Source organism: Anabrus simplex, chromosome 8, assembly GCF_040414725.1.
Source record: "Anabrus simplex isolate iqAnaSimp1 chromosome 8, ASM4041472v1, whole genome shotgun sequence".
Classification (NCBI taxonomy): Eukaryota; Metazoa; Arthropoda; class Insecta; order Orthoptera; family Tettigoniidae; genus Anabrus; species Anabrus simplex.
This window is the reverse complement of record NC_090272.1, coordinates 243,089,131-243,109,275: the sequence shown is the minus strand read 5'-3', so window position 1 is coordinate 243,109,275 and position 20,145 is coordinate 243,089,131. Positions and strand designations below refer to the sequence as shown.

Below are 20,145 nucleotides of genomic sequence, written 5' to 3'. Positions count from 1 at the left end.
AAGAAAATGAGTAAATACATCAATCAATCAATCAATCAATCAATCTTGATCTGCATTTCTTAGGTACACCGACTACAAACTGACCATTATACTAAATAGAAAACAAAAGACACTAAACCACAAGCTAACTTGTTTACAAAAAGCCAAACCCATAGCCATCAACCAGAACAGGAACACCAGGTTTTCTACCCCTTCGTTGACAAACATTCCCACTACAATTAACTTATCAGATAGAGTTTTCTCAGATAATGAAATGATTCTCCTCAATAAAGGCATAAAATACAGCACAAAAGGTTGATGATGTAATCACACTATCGCTGAGACCGAATCTAATATTAACGAACAGATTCCCATAGAGAAACAAAACGATATTAAATACGAAACAAAAAAGAAAGTACCTACTCTCGTTAATGACATAATAACTAACAATAATTCTAACCTTTCAAAACAAAACCTAAAACTAAAATTAACAACAATAACATCATAGTAACAAAGGCTGATAAGAGCAATAAACAAGACTACATTTAAAAAAAACAGAAGAGTTTTTCTCCGATAAAACCTACACATTAATCAATAAAGATCCCATTGTAAAAACACAACGCAATCTAAAATCACTCCTTAAAAATTCAACATTCCTACTAAATGAACAAGACTACAAAAAATGATCACTATGAATCCAAAATTACCCACAGCAAGATCATTACCTAAAATACACAAAAAAGACATCCCCATCAGACCAATAATCAATAAAAGAAACAGTCCCGCTTATAAAACTTCTCAGTTTCTCCACAAGTTCTTACAAAAACATTTTAAATTTCACAATGCAAATCCCATCAAAATTCTATCAAACTTTGCAAAACTTTTAACAAATTCAATTTACAACCAAATCACGTTTTATGTTCCTTTGATATCACGAATATGTACTCAAATATACCCGTCAACGAAACTATCACCATAATGAAAAACAACCTCTCCAAACACAGCGCATTAAGCAAAATTGAAATAGACGAATTCATAAAGTTACTAAGTTTTGTTTTACACAATAATTACTTTACTTTCAACAACAAAATATATAAGCAAGAAGGCTTAGCTATGGGAGACCCAATCTCCGGCATTTTAGCGGACATCTACACGGACAATCTAGTACACAATAAAATAGTAAAAAACATTAACGGACTCAGTTTTTGGCTCCGTTTTTGTTGACGATACATTAGCAATTATCGATAAACAACTTAACAATAGTGATAACTAGGGAGCGGATTTTTATGTGCTAAAAAAATGAAAAATATTTATTTTTTATGTGCTGAAAAACTTTAAAATATGTGATAAAAAATTGAAATTATTTTCCTTTAAATATCACATAACTAGTCGCGCTCAAGAAGTAAATAAGTATAATGTTTTGTATTAGAATATGGTGGTACCAAACGTGCTCCTTAAGGCAAAATGATGACTGTGTATGGAAACGTGCTGTGTGGTATATTAATTTTTGATATGCCAGAGTAGATATTATGAATGGTTATTTTTTTAAAGGTAATATTTTGTTTAAATATGGCAAAAGCAACTTATCATCTTTGAAAAAATAGTACCAGTTCGTACTCACCCATCACACGCTGGAATATTAGTTGCTAGAAGTAGTCTCAGAATTGCAGTGAACAACAAAGGTCATCTCCAAATTGTCCATCACAAATGCATGCCGATTATCTCTAAAGAATGCCTTATACTGCGAAAACGATCGCTCCACATCACAGGAAGTCAGACGAGCATAGTTAAAGAGAGGAATGTCACCAACAATAACGCCATCAATTTCGCCAACATGAGCACCCTCTAATACATTAGAAATTTGGCACATTGTTTGAAATCCGCTGTTTTTCCTGAACAAATTTTGATATTTGACCTTTAACAGTCCCTGTACCTGCGAAGCCGGGAGTGAATCTAATTTATTTTCAACAGCGCGCACTTCCTTCACTGTTTCGGACAACAGGTTAGTGGATTTTTCAAGTATGTCTATAGCTTTACACAAGAAACTTAGATTGGCAGATATAAACGCCAAATCATTTTCCAAGGAGCTGACTTTCAGTATCTCTTGAAGAATCTCAATTGACAACACATCGTTTTTATCTAGCACGTTCACAACGGATGAAAAACTTTCAAAATTGTCTGCGTAGTATACCACAGCGCTAAGCCAGGTACCCCACCGCGTAACAATAGGCAGAGGAGGAAGCGCAAGATCCGGGTTTTTCTCTTTAAAGAGATCGATTCTTGAGGGTGCTTTTACGAAGACTTTTTTTCCATTAGACACTAATTTATCCACTTGAGGATACTGAGCCCCGCACAGTTTCACATAACCTGTGTAGAGCATGAACAACGCAAGTTACGTGTATCATTTTCGGAAAGCTCACAGAAAGGCCTTCGCCTGTCTTTTTCATGTAAGCTGCACTGTCAGTAAGGAAAAGCAATACATGGTCGTATTTTATACCTTTTGGCCAAAGTAAGTGCATGGCTTCATTGAATAACCTAGCTACAGTGACATGGTTTGCAGCAAGCATTTCTTTACATGCTAGCAAATAAGAATGTTCGCAAGCAGTTTTGTCATTCTTCAACACCCCAACTACAACATTTCCTACTTTTCTGCCACTTGAATCAGTGGTTTCGTCAATGCTCACCCACAGTTTTTCGCTATCACATACTGCCCGAATTCTCTGTAAAGTTTCTTCGTAACATTTTGGGAGATAGTTTTCCCTTAATGTGGATTCGTCTGGAGGCTCAAAATTAATGTACTTTGTTAGGAAATTTCTCAGTCCCGGATTATTTATTTTACCAAGAGGAATGTCGGTGCAAACAAATGCTCTGCACACATCTAAATAATACTGGGAATATTTAGATGGGCCTGCATTTGAAGTAGCTGGTTCAGCTATTGGTAATTGTCGCGAACGCCCACGCGAAGCAGCCGCAGTATGCTTATTTCCAGACAAATGCTGGATTACTTGAGAACGTTGATCTTCACGTACTGTTTTACCACACGGTTGGCAAAATAAATACTTTTCCATCGGTAGTGAAAATGCTTTTAAATTCCACTACATATTGTTGAAGATGCGACCTTGTACTCGACTTCTCTTTTGGCATTATTTTGCAGGTTATGACACACGCATTTACGGTGAATCACTGTTTCAATAAAAAGAATAGCAGCGGACACTGAAGGAAATATTTCTTATAAATCCATACAAAATCACACGACCACGGGAATGATATATGAACCTGAACAGCTAACCTTACTCTTAGGAGTGATGAAATTCCACTACCTAATGGTGGGGCAATATTCTTCCGAGTCTCCCATGTCATAACGGAATTATGTCACCTTATCTCTCCGTGATTGCCTTTCGCTGATATTCTATAAACAAAACCTGAGAGGGCTGACTCATCAAGAGTTGGAATGACATCATGCAAAGAAACATCTTGTGCAGCAAATCAAATCGCTGTCTAAATGTAACGACGTAGCCAGTGACCAGCAAGTTTTAGAACTTATGGAGGGAAGTCCATAAATAGCCGAAACATTCAGATACATTATGTTAAACACACTGTTAAAAACAATACCGTAATCGTAAAATGAAAATATGAGCATTGTTTTATAACACAGAAGCATTTTAAATTTTATTGATCAACAAATATTGCCGATTTATGTGCTTATTATAGATTTTCTTAAAATATGTATTTACATTTTAAAAATGTGAAAATATGTGTTTTTATGTGAAATAAGATTCAGTTTTTACACTTGGGGATGCACAATAGGAATAATGAACTTCGTAACTTGCGTTAAAACTTACGCAAAAAAAATATGTAATTACATAAAAATCCGCTCCCTAGTGATAACATCCTAACGTTTCTAAATGATTTAGACAATAATATAAAGTTCACAAAGGAAAACGAAAACAACAATTCAATCAATTTTCTAGACACTAAAATCACGCGAGTTATGAACAAATTTGATTTCCAAATTTACCGCAAGCCTTCATTTACTCCAGTAACTATAAAAAATGAATCTTTGCACCCAAATTCCCATAAACAAGCCACTTATTACAGTTTAGTATACAGAGCATTAAAAATCCCTCTTTCACCGAATAATCTAAAAAATGAATTAGATTTCATAAAAGAAATAGCCAGATTCAACAGGTTCAATTCAGATATGATCAACAAAATCATTAATAAAGTCAGACTAAAATTAACCACAAACCTTTCTCCAATAAAACCCAACAAACCAAAATTCGTGAAATTCACATATACCAACCCAAAAATCCATCAGATCACCAATCCTTTAAGAAAACATGAGGTAAAAATCGCTTACACAACGCAGAATACAAATCGAAATTTATTTTTTAATCATAACTCTGTCAATTCAACCAATAATAACTATTCAAGCTCAGGTATATATATACTCAAATGCTCAGTATGTAATTTTTCTTATGTTGGTCAAACTGGCCGCTGTTTTTCAACTAGATATGCACAACATTATAACGCCCAAAAACATAATAAGTTCTCTGAGATGAGTAACCATATGAAAGAAACAGGTCATAAATTTACTACAATAGATCAGGATTTACACATTTTAAAAAGAATTGAAAAAGGTAAGCTCATGACAGAATACGAAAACTTATACATCTTCTTAGATCAACACTTTAACAAAGACAAGAACTTAAATGACGTAGTAGACAACAAAAGTCCCCTTTACGAACAGATTTCAATTCTATTACAGAAACCATTCCTTTTGAATAATAAATTTTACAAAATATTTAGCATCAAATCAGTAAACACACCCACCAATCCAACACACACACCACCCTCTCCCCTCCTCCCACTGCTGACAACTCCTCCTCACGCGCATCGAATAGGCCCTTAGCCACGTCTTCTCAACCCCAACCCCCTCCACCAAGACTTCACAAATACAACACGCGTAGTAAGAGCTCGGCGACTGCCAGTTACTCTAAAAACTCTCAACGTAAGCTAACATCTCAGCGGTCGAAGGGGTGTCAACACTCTTCATTTAAATTCCACTATTCAGCTTCTTAATTCCAATTATAGTTGTTCATTAAATTTTCAAATTATCTCTTTAATTACAGAACTCATCATTGGCTAACCACTGTTCCCTTCCAATTAATACGCTCGCCTCAACACGCCCAACAGCAAAGAGCCATACCCATCACAAATTCTTACCACATCAAAGATGGTCTAATGATGCCTACAAAGACTTCAATATAGCCTACGGCACCAACATTTCCAACTACTTTTATCTCAAAAGGAACCAGACCATATAAAAATTCTCCAATATTTAAAAGCAAATAAATGTAAATCAATATTTATTAACTTCAAGAACCAACGACCATTACCACTGCTCAACTTTCCATAAGTTTTTAACAATACGCCATCTGACAACTAAATGGAATGTGTTTTCTGATTTTTATCTTTATTGTAATATCCTTCAATATGTCATCATCCTCAAATAATTGTCATGTTTTTAGACTCCAATATTATCAGAAATATTGTCAAGTAACAGCATACTACATTTTATATTGTAATAGTTATTTAACAATCCCCAATACATTTTAAACGACATATTTAACAGCATTCATGAATTATTTCCAATCAGGTACCTGATCTATCCTAAGGTAAAAATATGGCTGATGATGCCTACTATTGTACCATCTAATATATTAATTTCATGTCAACAATTTTGATAAGGACAATGTCCTAATTTTTAAAATTGTATTGTATTGAATAGGTGGATTAGTAATAAAACATACAAGTGTTATTCAATACAAATATTTTCAATACGGATCCAAAAATGAATTTTATCACATGTAATATACGGTACCAATTAGTCGAGCAGCTGGTCTTCTTTCTCCCAAGTCTTCCCAGCACAAACTTTGCAACATTTTTGTAATGCTACTCTTTTGTCGGAAATCACCCAGAATAAATCGAGCTGCTTTTCTTTGAATTTTTTTCCGATTCTTGAATCAAGTAATCCTGGTGAGGGTTCCATACACTGGAACTATACTCTAGTTGGGGTCTTACCAGAGACTTATATGCCCTCTCCTTTACATCCTTACTACAACTTCTAAATACCCTCATAACCATGTGCAGAGATCTGTACCCTTTATTTACAATCCTATTGATGTGATTACCCCAATGAAGATCTTTCCTTATATTAACATCTAGGTACATACAATGATCCCCAGAAGGAACTTTCACCCCATCAACTCAGTAATTAAAACTGAGAGGATTTTTCCTATTTGTGAAACTCACAACATGACTTTTAATCCCGTTTATCATCATACCATTGCCTGCTGTCCACCTCACAACATTATCGAGGTCATTTCGTAGTTGCTCACAATCTTGTAACTTATTTAATACTCTGTAGAGAATAACATCATCTGCAAGAAGCCTTATCTCTGATTCAACTTCTTTACTCATATATCTATATATATAAAATAGCATGTCCTGACTGACTGACTCATCATCGCCGAGCCAAAACTACTGGACATAAAAAAATGAAATTTTGGGGATACATTTATATTAGAGGGAGAATTTTTGGATATTCCTTCACTAAGGGGGTGAAAAGGGGGATGAACTGTTTATATGAGTAAAACTATATCTCAAAAACTGAAAACTTCATAGACATAAATTTTGGTATTTATTTAGTACCTTTTATGAGGTTACTTATATATCAAAAACTGAAGGTGTTACAGACATGAAAATTGGTATTTGGAGAATCTCCTTTAAAAATAAATAAACACTTATTTTTTTTTGTTTTTGGTAATTCCAATTATGGGGGATGAACAAAAGTGACAAAAGGAGTGAACTTTTAAAAATACTATATCTAAAGTACATCTCAGAAACGTAAATTGTTACAGACGTGATAATTAGTATTTAAAATGCAGGAACATGTTTTATGGTTTTCAGAAAAGGTACTTAACGGGAGTGAAAAAGAAGTGAACAAATAGTTGAATTTTTTATGAGGGCATTTATATCTCAAAAACTGAAAATGTTACAGACGTGGAAATAGGTATTTGTAATCTCTTTTAAAAATAAAGAAACATGCTCTTTTTTTTTTTTACTTGAGAGAAGACTCTTTCTCACATGTGCAGTTCTAAGTCGCTTGGTCATCTTAGCGCCAAAAGACAATACCACAAACGTGGTTTACAAAGAGTTTCTGGGGTAAATGAAATTCTTTTTTTTTGGTGTGTTTTTATACTTTATGGATTTTCATATAATGTCTTAGTACAGTACTGAGGAATGATTACTTTTAACAAATTACGAAATCCACGTGAGCGAAGCCGCATGTAACTGCTACTTTATATATATAAGAAAACATAAAGGTCCAATAATACTGCCCTGAGGAATTCCCCTCTTAATTATTACAGGGTCAGATAAAGCTTCACCTACTCTAATTCTCTGAGATCTATTTTCTAGAAATATAGCAACCCATTCAGTCACTCTTTTGTCTAGTCCAGTTGCACTCATTTTTGCCAGTAGTCTCCCATGATCCACCCTATCAAATGCTTTAGACAGGTCAATCGCCATAAGTCCATTTGACCTCCTGAATCCAAATTATCTGCTATATCTTGCTGGAATCCTATAAGTTGAGCTTCAATGGAGTAACCTTTCCTAAAAACGAACTGCCTTCTATCGAACCAGATATTAATTTCACAAACATGTCTAATATAATCAGAAAGAATGCCTTCCCAAAGCTTACATACAATGCATGTCAAAGTGACTGGCTTGTAATTTTCTGCTGTGTGTCTATCACCCTTTCCTTTATACACCGGGGCTACTATAGGCTTTGAAGGTAAATTCGATAAGTGGTGTCAATCCCCATTCTGTATTTCTATTACACCTTCAAAGTGAATAAAAATCAAACAAAATGGTTAGAATTTGTTTAGTTCATTGGATGTACCCACCCCTCACCTTTCTCTTCTTGTTGCTTTCAAATGTGGGATACTGAGAAGACTAGCTAATGTATTGACTTAGGAGGATAATAAATACTGTTAACTATCAATATGGAGTTTTAAATCTGTAACTGAAAAGAACTGATACTATCAAGTACACAAGAGTACCTGTACTTACTGATAATCCAGATAATGCGGTATACTCACTTGTTCGGAGGTCTGTGATGGTGTCGATAATGGCATCAATTTGCATGGCTTCCCAGTCATCTTTGCCAGCTAGACCAAACTGTTTCGCCAAGTAGCGTGAAATAGCCACTGACTGGTGGATTCTCTTGTTCTCTACCTCCAAAATAGGAACTTGACCATACGGCATTTCTAATGAAAAGTGAGCAAAATAACAGACATCTACAAGGCAAGGATTGTATTCACTATTTATTATATTGGAAAGGAACAAACAAATGTAAATCAAGAGATATCAACACTTCATTCTTACCACAAAAATGAGATTAAACTAGTTTCAAAATCAGCCAGAAATACTTCACAATTACTAGAACAGATTAAGAGAAATTATCGCCATAGGTTTAGCTTGAATTAGGGAGGATAGAATAGCAGTAGTTTGACGTCTGGACAGCCTCTCTTCTTCTCAGCACCAACAAGCTTGCTTCTGCTTCCCAGCATTTTTTCATTCATCTGGACAAATCTTGACTCCCTTTGTGTTTATCCTCTGTTCCTAATCTTTTACCACTTGTATTTAGGTTTATCTTATATTTATCGGACCGTGATGCCTAAACAATTACGGCCACCAGGCGGACTATTATCAGTACCACCAATCAAGAGTACCGGCCCCATGGTGTAGGGGTAGTGTGCCTGCCTCTTAACTGTAGGCCCCGAGTTCGATTCCCGGCCAGCTCAGGGATTTTTACGGGAATTTGAGGGCTGGTTCGAGGTCCACTCAGCCTATGTGACTAGAACTGAGGAGCTATCTGATGGTAAGATAGCGGCCCCGGTCTAGAAAGGCAAGAATAACGGCCGAGAGGATTTGTCGTGCTGACCACATGACAACTCGTAACCTGCAGGCATTCAGGCTGAGCACTGTTGCTTGGTAGGCCATCGCCCTTCAGGGCTGTAGTGCCATGGGGTTAGTTTTCCAATCAGGAGTCAAAATGACTTCCTTGGGCTTTGAAGGTAAATTCAAAAAGTGGTGCCTTAATTTTTTTTGTCAGGATCAGTGTCTATCCCGTATTTCTATTAAACCTTTAAAGTCAAACAAAGTGGTTAGAAATTCTTCAGTTCATTGGATGAACCCACCCTCGTCTTTCTCTACGTGTTGTTTTCAAACACTAGCTAATATAAAAAATCAGATCAAAATTAAATGTATGGTTTTTCAGGAGTTTGCTCTATTAACCAGCGTTTTGTCTTAGGTCTGACACCAGACTCATCAGAGTGGGATGTGTCAGACCCTACCCACTGACGCTGGGGTGTATGCAGGTGAACATCATCATCATCATTTATCGTTTTCATTCCCCACCCAAAGGGCAGGACGGGCCCCTTAGATCGTAATGCGATCGCTCGGGCCTAGAGAGGTGAAGATAACTTAGAGATGGGATAAATGAAAAAAGTGGGTAAGCGATTTGACAGATTGGAGGAGGATGAGCTACGCTGCTGGTAATGAAAAAGGATGGGCATTAGGCGTGAAGTTTAAGGAAGATGGGAAAAGTGAAGATGTGAGGATTTATACAGGAGTACAGAGATGAGAGTTGCGAGAGGGGATAAGGTTGTGTAGGGTAGAAGCTATGTGGGTAAGGACAGTCATGAGTTGTCGTAGATGGTCTAGTATAGGCGGGGGGGAATGAGATATGAACAAAGGGGGTAAGTGGACGGACGTGTTGTGTACAGTGAAAAGGAGGATGATCGAGCCGAGTGCGACAACGAGATGTGGAGTGAGGATTTCGAGCGTGGGGAAGGGAACGAGAAGGTTCGACAGTATGGCGACGTTAGGCATAGATATCAAGGATAATTAAATAAAAAACCACCTATTCAATACTTTCCACGTTTAATGTGGTTATTATCTACATGATTTTATGTAGACTCATTTGGTCAGGTACATGTTTCACCCATTATTTTGGGCATCTTCAGCCTGTAAACAACCTTTAGGTCAAGGTTTGGGACCTTTTTAACTAATATAAACATACTAATATATATGGTATAGGGGTCACATAAACCCCGATTTGCAATCCTCTTCACCGAAAAGAAGATCCATTTTAGTTTTGGACATTTTCCATATTAAATAGATTAGGACCAAAAAACTTTACTGTATTGACTTATGTTTGTATATATTGTATATAAAGTATATGTTGTATATAGTGTATATATTAGTATGTTTATATTAGTTAAAAAGGTCCCAAACCTTGACCTAAAGGTTGTTTACAGGCTGAAGATGCCCAAAATAATGGGTGAAACATGTACCTGACCAAATGAGTCTACATAAAATCATGTAGATAATAACCACATTAAACGTGGAAAGTATTGAATAGGTGGTTTTTTATTTAATTATCCTTGATATCTATGCCTAACGTCATCTTCAATACGGAACAATAATGAGAGTTGTTACTTGTAAAGTATGGCGACGGCCGTAGAGATTGACACCATGGGAGACGAAGTGGTCAACTGCTGCTGCGCTGGTGAGCTAGAGACGTATTAGATAGGTGGGGCCATGGGTGTTAAAGATGCGAAACGCCCTCCAGATGGGTATGCCATGACGACGAAGTTGATGGTGAACTTCTGCTGGCGAGATGAGGGGGTCAACGCCACGAACGACACAACTGAACAGTGCGGGTGGAGTCGATGTCAATGGCATTGGGCGGTCGGCGGCTGCTGCAGGTGCGGTTGAAGATGGGGTTGGCGTAGACAGGCGGTAGATGCAATGGGGGTCGGGGAGGAAAGGAAGGTTGACATAACAAGCAATGGATGGGACGATGTAGTAGCAGTAAGAGAATGGGAAGAGGACGCTATAGTGGTGGTGACAATGGTTGTAGGCATGGTGGGCAGAGGTATGAGGACGGCTAACGTCCAACGAGGAGTCGGCCTATATGCTTGTTGGTTCGGCGCGAGCGGATAATAAAGGTGTGTAGCCACCCGGCCGATCAAAAAGAACAGGAGAGTCTTCGGCGATGAGTTGTGTATAGTCCACTTGAGAGACGTCGATGTGTGTGCAGGTGAACTTATCAGAAATCTATTTAAGAGGCACAGTCTGATAACTGCATACAGGAGTATACAGTATATGATCGGACCAGAATCTCTACCCGTCGACAGTCTTACATCTACATATCAGGAAGTTTCTGGAAGTTACGCTATGACTCCTTCACTGCCGCCATCACCTGCACGATCACGTTCGCCCAGGTCGCCACCAAAGGACATGGAAGCTACTCAAATAAAACAACCTCGTCATTTATCGGAGTCTGGTTCGGGAAGTCCTGATGGAGAAAGGAAAATAATTTGTCCGACGCAATCCCTGATACAACGTTCTCCAGGCTCTGTCGAAACCTCAACGGGATCTGATGCTCTTCCGGAACGGACCTTGGGATCCATTTGCTGGGCCCTGGACCATCGACCGCCCACCAACTGCCCCACCTGTTGGACCAACCTACACCGTACATGCCTACACATGTACGTAGTTATGCTCAGGTGACACAAAACCCAGCAATACCACCTAATATTCGCCAGCTCAGTATTGTTACTCCATCACTTCAGCCTACTGTTCAACCGCCTTTCTATCTGATAAAGCTTACAAATCTGGACATCACCAAGGCCAACGTCAGGTGCATCTATCAACTAATTGCAAAATTCACGCCAAATCTTCAGGATTATAAACTGGAAATCCAACGGACAAGAGATGGTTATAATCTTAAAACCTGCCAACCATTTTACCATCACTTCACGAGTAACATCGGAGCTCATCAACTGGGGCCACATGCACGGGCCACTAATGTCACCACACAGCGTCCAGCACACCAACGATGAGGTGGCTACTCAACTCCAACTCAAGGGCCGCCACATCTACCGAGTCATCCGTATTCGGAATGCTCAAGGACCCACTTCATTGTTTCGCATTCTATCGCGCGACATCTCGACACCCTGCTCCGTGACGGCGCCATGATCTACGTCCGGTGCCATCGGGTGGAACCCTCCAGAACATCACCACCTCAGAAGATCCGCTGCGGGACATGCCAGAGGTTCCACCACGCCAAGTGTTCATCCGGAGGTACGTGCCATCTGTTCACGTGAGGAGCATCCTACTAATGCTTGTTCCAATAAGTCGAATGCAAAGTGTGTTAGTTGTAATCAAAATCATCCTGCTTTCAGTTATAAGTGTCGTTCCAAACCTGCTCCTGAACCTGATCACCCTGAAACCGTTGTCCCTGTTCAATCTCAAGACCCCTGCCTCTTCCTCCTCCCTCCCCTCCCCGAGTTCTGAGAACATAATTCGTTTTATTATGATGGTGTTACAGAACGTCCTCCCCTTCCATCAGCCACACATCCTAAATCAGATCCAGCTAGTGGCTCGATTGGCTCATGTCGACATGGCGTACTCGGGGAATAAAATGCATTTTGCATTTTTTTTCCCCTAAGTACTGTTCACTTTATGCGTTAGCGTATTGAAGCTCTACTATGCCAACATAAGATCTCGTAAGTCCAATCAGCCGCTGCTGAACACCTCCCTTTCATTGCATGCCCCAGATATTTTTGTTCTGAATGAGACATTTCTGACGCTGGCCCAAATCCCTCAACTTCCCCGGTTTACTTTCTATCGCGCTGATTGTCCGACTCAAGGGCGTGGTGGCGTGGCTATCAGCATCAGACGGGATTTTACTGTTATTCAGCATTACTTTTACTTCCCTACTAATTTCTCTGAATATCTAATACTAGATGTAATTACTCCTCAGAAAACTATTACGGTAGCTACTATCTACGTACCGTCTAAACCTTTCATTCCCTCTGATTTTATTAAATACATAGACGCTAAATTTTCTGAATATATTATAGTTGCAGATCTTAATGTTACTTCTTATACCCCTACTCAAATCTCCGAGTTCACTAATTTATGTACGTCCCTCCGGGGCATGCGCTTCCACTTCCCTTTCCACACCCTCCCAGCCAATAATTCCACCCCTGATGCCCTCCTCCTTTCTCCCTCCCTTGCCACATCCATCACCATCCAGCAGCTCGTTTCTATAAGTAGCGATCACGCCCCAGCCCTTCTCACCTTTCCTGATATTCTTCCCCGTCAGACCTTACCACCTCCTCGGCCTCCCCCTACTCATCGTTTCAATCACACTAATTGGAATGCTTATCGCACTACTCTCACTAACTTACTCAGTGATGCTGTACCGCCTACTAATATTCCCACTCTATTCGCCCTAATTTCTAAAATAGAGCGAGCTATCCTTACCGCAGATTCTCTTCATATTCCTCGTCACTCCTATCACCCCTCCAAACCTCCTATACCCGCCAAAGCTCTCCGTTTATTGCAGCTAGCTCATGACTACTTTACTGCATATACTCGAACCAAGGACCCTACTACGCTTCAACAACACCGCCGAACTTTACGCCACGTGCGCTCATGTATTAAAGCTATTAAACGTAAAATGTGGATGGACAAGTGTACTGAGCTAGCTGATTATCACGACCCTCGACGTTTTTGGACGACTTTTCGACAACTAACCAAAACTACCAACCCTCTTCCTTGCTACCTTATTACACATCCCCCCAATCATCCACAAACTGACCAAGACAAGGCTAATCTTTTAGCTGACTATTATCAAACTGTGTTTTCCCCCTCCCACGCCCCTAATTTCCATCATCCTCACGAACCCACGATCATTGCTTACTCTGATCCTAACCTCCCTGAACTTCAACCTTCATTCTTTCATTTTTCCCATGTTGATTATACTCATCCATTAAATGCTCCCATTACACCCACTGATATCCGGCTTTTCTTGAAACATCGGAAAAACACCTCCCCTGGCTCAGATACCATCTCATATCGTCATATTCAAGAAGCCCCTCCTATTCTTTTTGATCTTCTTAGCATTATTTACACCTACATTCTCTATACTGGCGCGTACCCCGATCATTGGGGTAACGCCAATCTTCTCTTATTCCTAAAACCTCATAAAATCCCATCTGACATTCGGTCTTATCACCCAATCTCCTTACTCCCTATCCTCAGCAAGATCCTAGAAGGGATTCTGAGTAGGAGACTTTCCTCCTATCTCGACTTTCTAGGTCTTATTCCCATCCTCTCAAGCCGGTTTTCAATCCCATCATTCCCCTCAAGATCACCTCTTTCACATCTCCTCTTCTCTCGATGCCTATCTTCGCCGCCGTAAAACTGCCGCTTTAGTTTGCCTCGATGTGATTAAGGCTCTTGATTCAGTCTGGCATGCTGGGTTGCTTTTTAAGTTATGCCATCTTCCCATTCCTATCACTATCATTCGATTTATTTTCAACTATCTTCAACATCGATCAGCACAGATCCTCATCCGTGGTACCCGTATGACTGCGGACATAGCCCAAGATTCCCCCCTTTAAGACTCTGGCTATCCTTGCACTTACACCTACTACTGTTATTCTTACCCGTTATTTACAGACCTACCTCTCCCTTCTTGAATCCTGGTTCGACGCCTGGCATATTGCTGTAAATCCCACCAAGACCCAATTTATTGTGTTTTGGAAAAAATCCCGCCTCTCTAGACCTCGTCACCGAGTCCTTTTAACGTTCTCTGTTTCAATCTGTATTTGACTATGTTTTGTTTTCAGCATGTACGAGACATACTTCTATGTATGTGTTCCAAAATTCTACTTTTATGTACTCACTCACCGGGCAGAGCTACATGTTTAGCTGGTGGCCCGCCTGCCACTTACCAAGCAGGAATGAAATAACTATTTGAGTAAGAATAAGTTCACCTGCATACACCCCAGCGTCAGTGGGTAGGGTCTGACACATCCCACTCTGATGAGTCTGGTGTCAGACCTAAGACGAAACGCTGGTTAATAGAGCAAATGCCTGAAAAGATATACATCTAATTTTGATCTGATTTTTTATATGCTCTATTGGTGGAAAAATATCTAATTTCCTCCATGGGAACTTAGAACTTCCACTAGCTAATATATTCAATTGAAACACAAAGTGCACTGTTATATCATTATTTGTAGAAGCGTTAATTTTTATCCAGTCCTATTGTTTTGATGTCAGTGGTTGTTGTTGGGAATGATTAGGTTTATGTCTTTCCATTGATAAAGTGAATGAGCCAGCAGAAGTACTTTGCCTGCTTCATCACAATTTACACAGTAGTGTTGTAAGCAGACCTACTCTCTGAGGTATCAGACTGTTGATCAAGATAAATTACTTCAGAGGAGTGGCACTGTCACCAAGGGAACAGCAGTTCGTATCTTGAACAATGTATCTGGGATTTGTAAAATGAAAAATGGAAGTCCCATGGCTATGATCACAATATCAACAATCACAGATTGCTTGCTCCTTTTGGTTTAGGGGTATTGTTAATGACTGGTTTAGATGATACCTGGATAAACAAAACAGAGTTTGTTGAAATACCACATAGGAACAGTAAATGGTATAATGAGGTAGACCACTCTCAGGTTAAGAAAAGTAGGTTGGGGCCTATTCTTTTCTTAATTTATGTAAATTATCTCCTTCACAATATTCAGTACAAACATAATAGTAAATTACTCTGAGCCTACGAGTACAGAAATTACAACAAAGTGAATTCTATGTGAATTAGAAACAAGATTCAATAAATTATTAACTGTGAACTGAAGAAAGATTCAATTTATGGATATTAGGACATCTAATATTCACAGTGAAATGGTTGAAAATGATAACCTTGTAAAGCAAATGCAATTGAAAACATGTAGTCCATAAAATGTTAGGTGCCTATGTAGATAGGGACGCTCACAATGGTTGGGAGTGTTGTGGTACTCCGGTATCTGCAAGCCATTAGGCTCGGCAGTACAAGCTGAGGGCCTTAATGGGCTGTATGTGCTTCAGGGTTGTTTCTTACTTAGATAGAATTGTCACATTGAAAACTCAGAGCTCGTCTTATTTTAAGGGTCTGTCTAAAAGTTGAAAAGAAGTGTAGCGTTTTCTTATATTTTTATTCAGTCATCACTCTCTGCAATAGCTACACATCATATCTGGGCATTTTAAAAGAAGTAAGAATTACAATGAGACGCGTCTCTTACTGTGAGTGTGAAAGAAACTTACTTCCTTGCAGTTGTGGCCACTGTTCATCTTCAAAGCGGTAATCTTCATAGTCAACTCCTCCATATGCAAATAGAAATCTAATAGGTTCACCCAGACCCTTCACAGGGAAGTATGTCATCTTGTATTTTGGAGCCATATCTGTAACAAAAAACAAAGATGAATCAAACTGAATAATATGATGATTTAAGATTCAAACAATAGGTCTCTTTTTAATTCACAAATGTGACATTTAGCTAATCGTAGTGGTTATAAAATTACAGAAGTTAAAAATATTAATTTGAAATAAAATTAAAATTAAAGTCAACCAATATTGTCTATAACTGGTATTCCAAATATCCTTTGTGTGAGCCTGATTGTGATGTGTTTGGATTACACAGGTGCTAGTTCATCTCTTACTGATGCAAACAATATAGAGAAATTCCATGATGAATTAGATGATGTGGTGAACAACATACCAAGCAGGGAAATAACAGTACTCCTTGGCAATTTCAATACAACCACTGATGATGAATTCAGAAATATCATCGGCAAATACAGTATCTCTTTCAAGATTAAATACAGTATCGGCGAAAGAAATGACAGAGGAGAAAGACTTCTCCATTTTTGTATGCAACATCAGTTATATGTGACAAATACTCCTTTTCAACATCATATTCCAAGGTTGAACACATAGCTTTCACCTGGTGATCAAATAGACTTCATATTGGTGAAAACCCACTGGAGATCTCCTGTCATTAATGCTAAAACCCATCCAGGAGCTGACTGTGGAACAGATCACCAACTGCTATTCTCAATCTTTAAACTATGATTCAGGAAAATATATTTTGTGCAGTCCCAGAGAAAGATACTGTATGAAGACAATCTTAAGAAATTTAGAATGGAAATTCCACATGTCCTTCACAGAGTTGTAGAGTCCACAGGAATAACCAAGATGAAGTCTCCTTCCACAACACTGAATACTGGATCAGTGATCATACATGGCAGAAACAGCTCATACTGTCGGTGAAGGTAGACTGACATGTGCCATGAAGACAAACATAACTAACGTTTGTGAAGAAACTGAGACAGACCTTCACCACAAAGATAGGCTGTGGTCAATAGAAGATGCCTATGGGAACAAAATAATAATAATAATAATAATAAAGTATCATTTTAAAACATCTAAAAATTCTGCTGGTTTCTTTAGTTCTGATAGTGTGCATGGCACTCAAATATAAACTCAGGCAAAGGAGTTTGAGGAAGTTGAACAAGTTCTTACAAGAGTACTAACAACTTTCACTGAATATTATAGTAAGAACCATCTGAAACCAAATCCCCAGAAAACTCAGGTCTGTGCTTTCCACATCTGAAACGAACAGGCAAATAAGAACCTGAAAGTTACCTGGGAGGGCACCGAGTTGGATGACAGCTTCCTTGGCGTCACTTTAGACAGGTCTCTAACAAACACTGTCTCAAACAAAGCAAAAACTGTCAGCCCAAAATAACATAATTGGGAAACTGACTGCCGCCATGGCGTATGGAAAGCAAGTGGATGTTGCGCTCAATGATACTGTCGGACTGATCACTGGGTGTCTGAAACCAACACCTATAGACAAGGTGTTTTTCTTTCAAGTAGCTTTACGTTGGACCAACACAGATAGCACTTATGACGATGATGGGACAGGAAGAGGCTAGGCATGGGAAGGAAGTGGCCGTGGCCTTAATTAAGGTACAATCCAGCATTCACCTGTTGTGAAAATGGGAGACCATAGAAACCCATCTTCAGGGCGGCCAACAGTGGGGTTTAAACCCACTATCTCCCAAATACTGGATACTGGCCGCACTTAAGCAACTGCAGTTATCGAGCTCGGTAGACAAGGTTTATTGCTTGGCAGGTATTGCATTATCTGATATTGGGCAGAAAGTAGCTGCAGATGCCGAGAGAAAGAAGGCTGAAATAAATCAGCTACACCCACTCGATGGCCATCTAGGTTGAAATCCAGGAAAAGTTTCCTCAGTTCAACTTGAGCGCTAACTGAACAATTGTGGGAGATCATTGAACATGCGATGATGGAGAGTTAACGAAGGCCGATTCTAGGCAAAAATTATTTAATTTTTTCCCTTTAGTCATGGAATTACTCAGTTGTTCTTTTATAATACATATTCCATTATTTTACACAATTATGTCATATTAAAATTTGAATAACTTCTGACTCAAGTAAATAAATAAATACTCAAATATCAAGCTATCGCAAGTGCCAATACATGTCTCTGTCCATCGGCCGTAACTTGTGGCGCAGTACAGCAACAACTACTGCTATAATATGTACCATTACTAGGGCCCGGATTTTAAAAAAATGCATAATTGCATATGCAAATGCATATTTTGAATGTTGGTGCATATACAGATATACTTTTCTCTTATGTATGTTCGATTATCTAAGATTTCTGAACAAAATTAAAAATCTAATGAATTCTATATATTGTACATCCCCTGGCAACACGAGAAGCCTTCCCTGGTCAAGGAAAGTGCTTTCAGTGTTGCAATACAGGCAGGTAAACAGATAATGATACTTTTTACAACAGCTGTTTCTTTCTTTCTGACATTCCTTTCTCCTTTCAGTAGCCTCCCAAGGTTTGCTTAAACAATTGCGTGCATCTGTTAACTATTGCATTATTTTACCAGATTAAACTGTAAAAGTACCTAAATATAAGAGTTCTAGGATTTTAAAATTAAACAGTGGATATCATGCAACAGTGACGGTGATGTACTGTACTGCCAAGTGTGCGACAAGACAGCATTCGAAAACAATTTCACATCTCAAATCAAAAGAATCAAGTAAGAATATGCAACATCTACTTTTAACCAATGTGAAAACACAGTGTGCAGTTAGTATTGTACATTTTCCACTGATATTTGTAAAGCTTTTGTATGCAGCAACATCCACATCTACGCTTGTTTCTTGTAAAGCATTGTGCTAGTCAAAGGATGACCTTAGGAAAAACTATTTATTTTTACTGCACGCTTCTGTCGTGCATTCGATACAATCTGACATAGAAGGGAACTGTGTCTGGATATCGGTAGATGAAACAACCAATTCGTGTGGTCAATACATTGCGAACTTCATAGACGGTAAATTATGTCCAGAAGAACCTGGCAAACCTCATTTACTTTCATGCAAATTGTTAGAAAAAACCAGCCACGCTACAGTTGCAAGATTTGTTAACGATTCCTTGCGACTTCTGTGGCCTAGTAAACCGGAGAGTGATTGTCACAAAGTGTGCCTGTTAGTCACAGATGCAGCTTCGTATATGTTGAAAGCTGGTCAGTCCCTTCGAGTGTTTTCTCCAAGTCTTATCCATGTCACTTGTTTGGCCCATGAATTGCATCGTATTGCAGAAGAGATACATATCCTCTTTTCATCTGTCAACGAAATAATTTCAAGTGGGAAAAAATTGTTCCTAAAAGCACCGGCTCGTGTACAGTTGTACGAAACTCAGCTGTCTCAGGCTTCTCTTCCACCGGAAACTTCTCGCAAGATGGGGAACTTGGTTAACCGCAGTATCGTTTTACCAGCAGACATTTAATCAAGTGAAAGATGTAGTTAAAAGTGTTAATGATAGTCATACTGCGTGTGTTCGTTATGCAAAGTGCGCATTTGAATCTGAAACCGTATACAAAGATCCGTTTCATCCATGTGCATTATTCATCTTTTGAAGGCGATTAAGGGCCTAGAAACATGTGGTGCACCCCTGCGTGAATCCCTTCAGTTAATTCAAAACACCATTAGTTTTCTAAATGGCGTTCCTGTTGAAACTGGAGGAAAAGTTGGAAGGAAACTCAGTGCGGTGTTGGACTCAAACCCAGGATTCAATCCATAAGCAACTACATAAGTGGAATCAGGCAGTCAGTGCCACTGTACATGTATTGCCCAGTTACGTCCA

General features: G+C 38.8%; 1 protein-coding gene across 1 annotated transcript in view; it reads right to left on the bottom strand.

Annotated features, from left to right (window-relative positions):
• LOC136879053 (glutathione S-transferase) overlaps positions 1-20,145 on the bottom strand; it is a 63,074-nt gene that overhangs the window by 25,309 nt on the left and 17,620 nt on the right. Inside the window, exons 2-3 of the mRNA XM_067152791.2 lie at positions 16,222-16,359; positions 8,145-8,312 (exon numbers count right to left, since the gene is read on the bottom strand). Of these exons, the coding sequence (XP_067008892.1) occupies positions 8,145-8,312; positions 16,222-16,357 (304 nt within the window). The 5' untranslated portion in view covers positions 16,358-16,359. The remainder of the gene's footprint in view (positions 1-8,144; positions 8,313-16,221; positions 16,360-20,145) is intronic.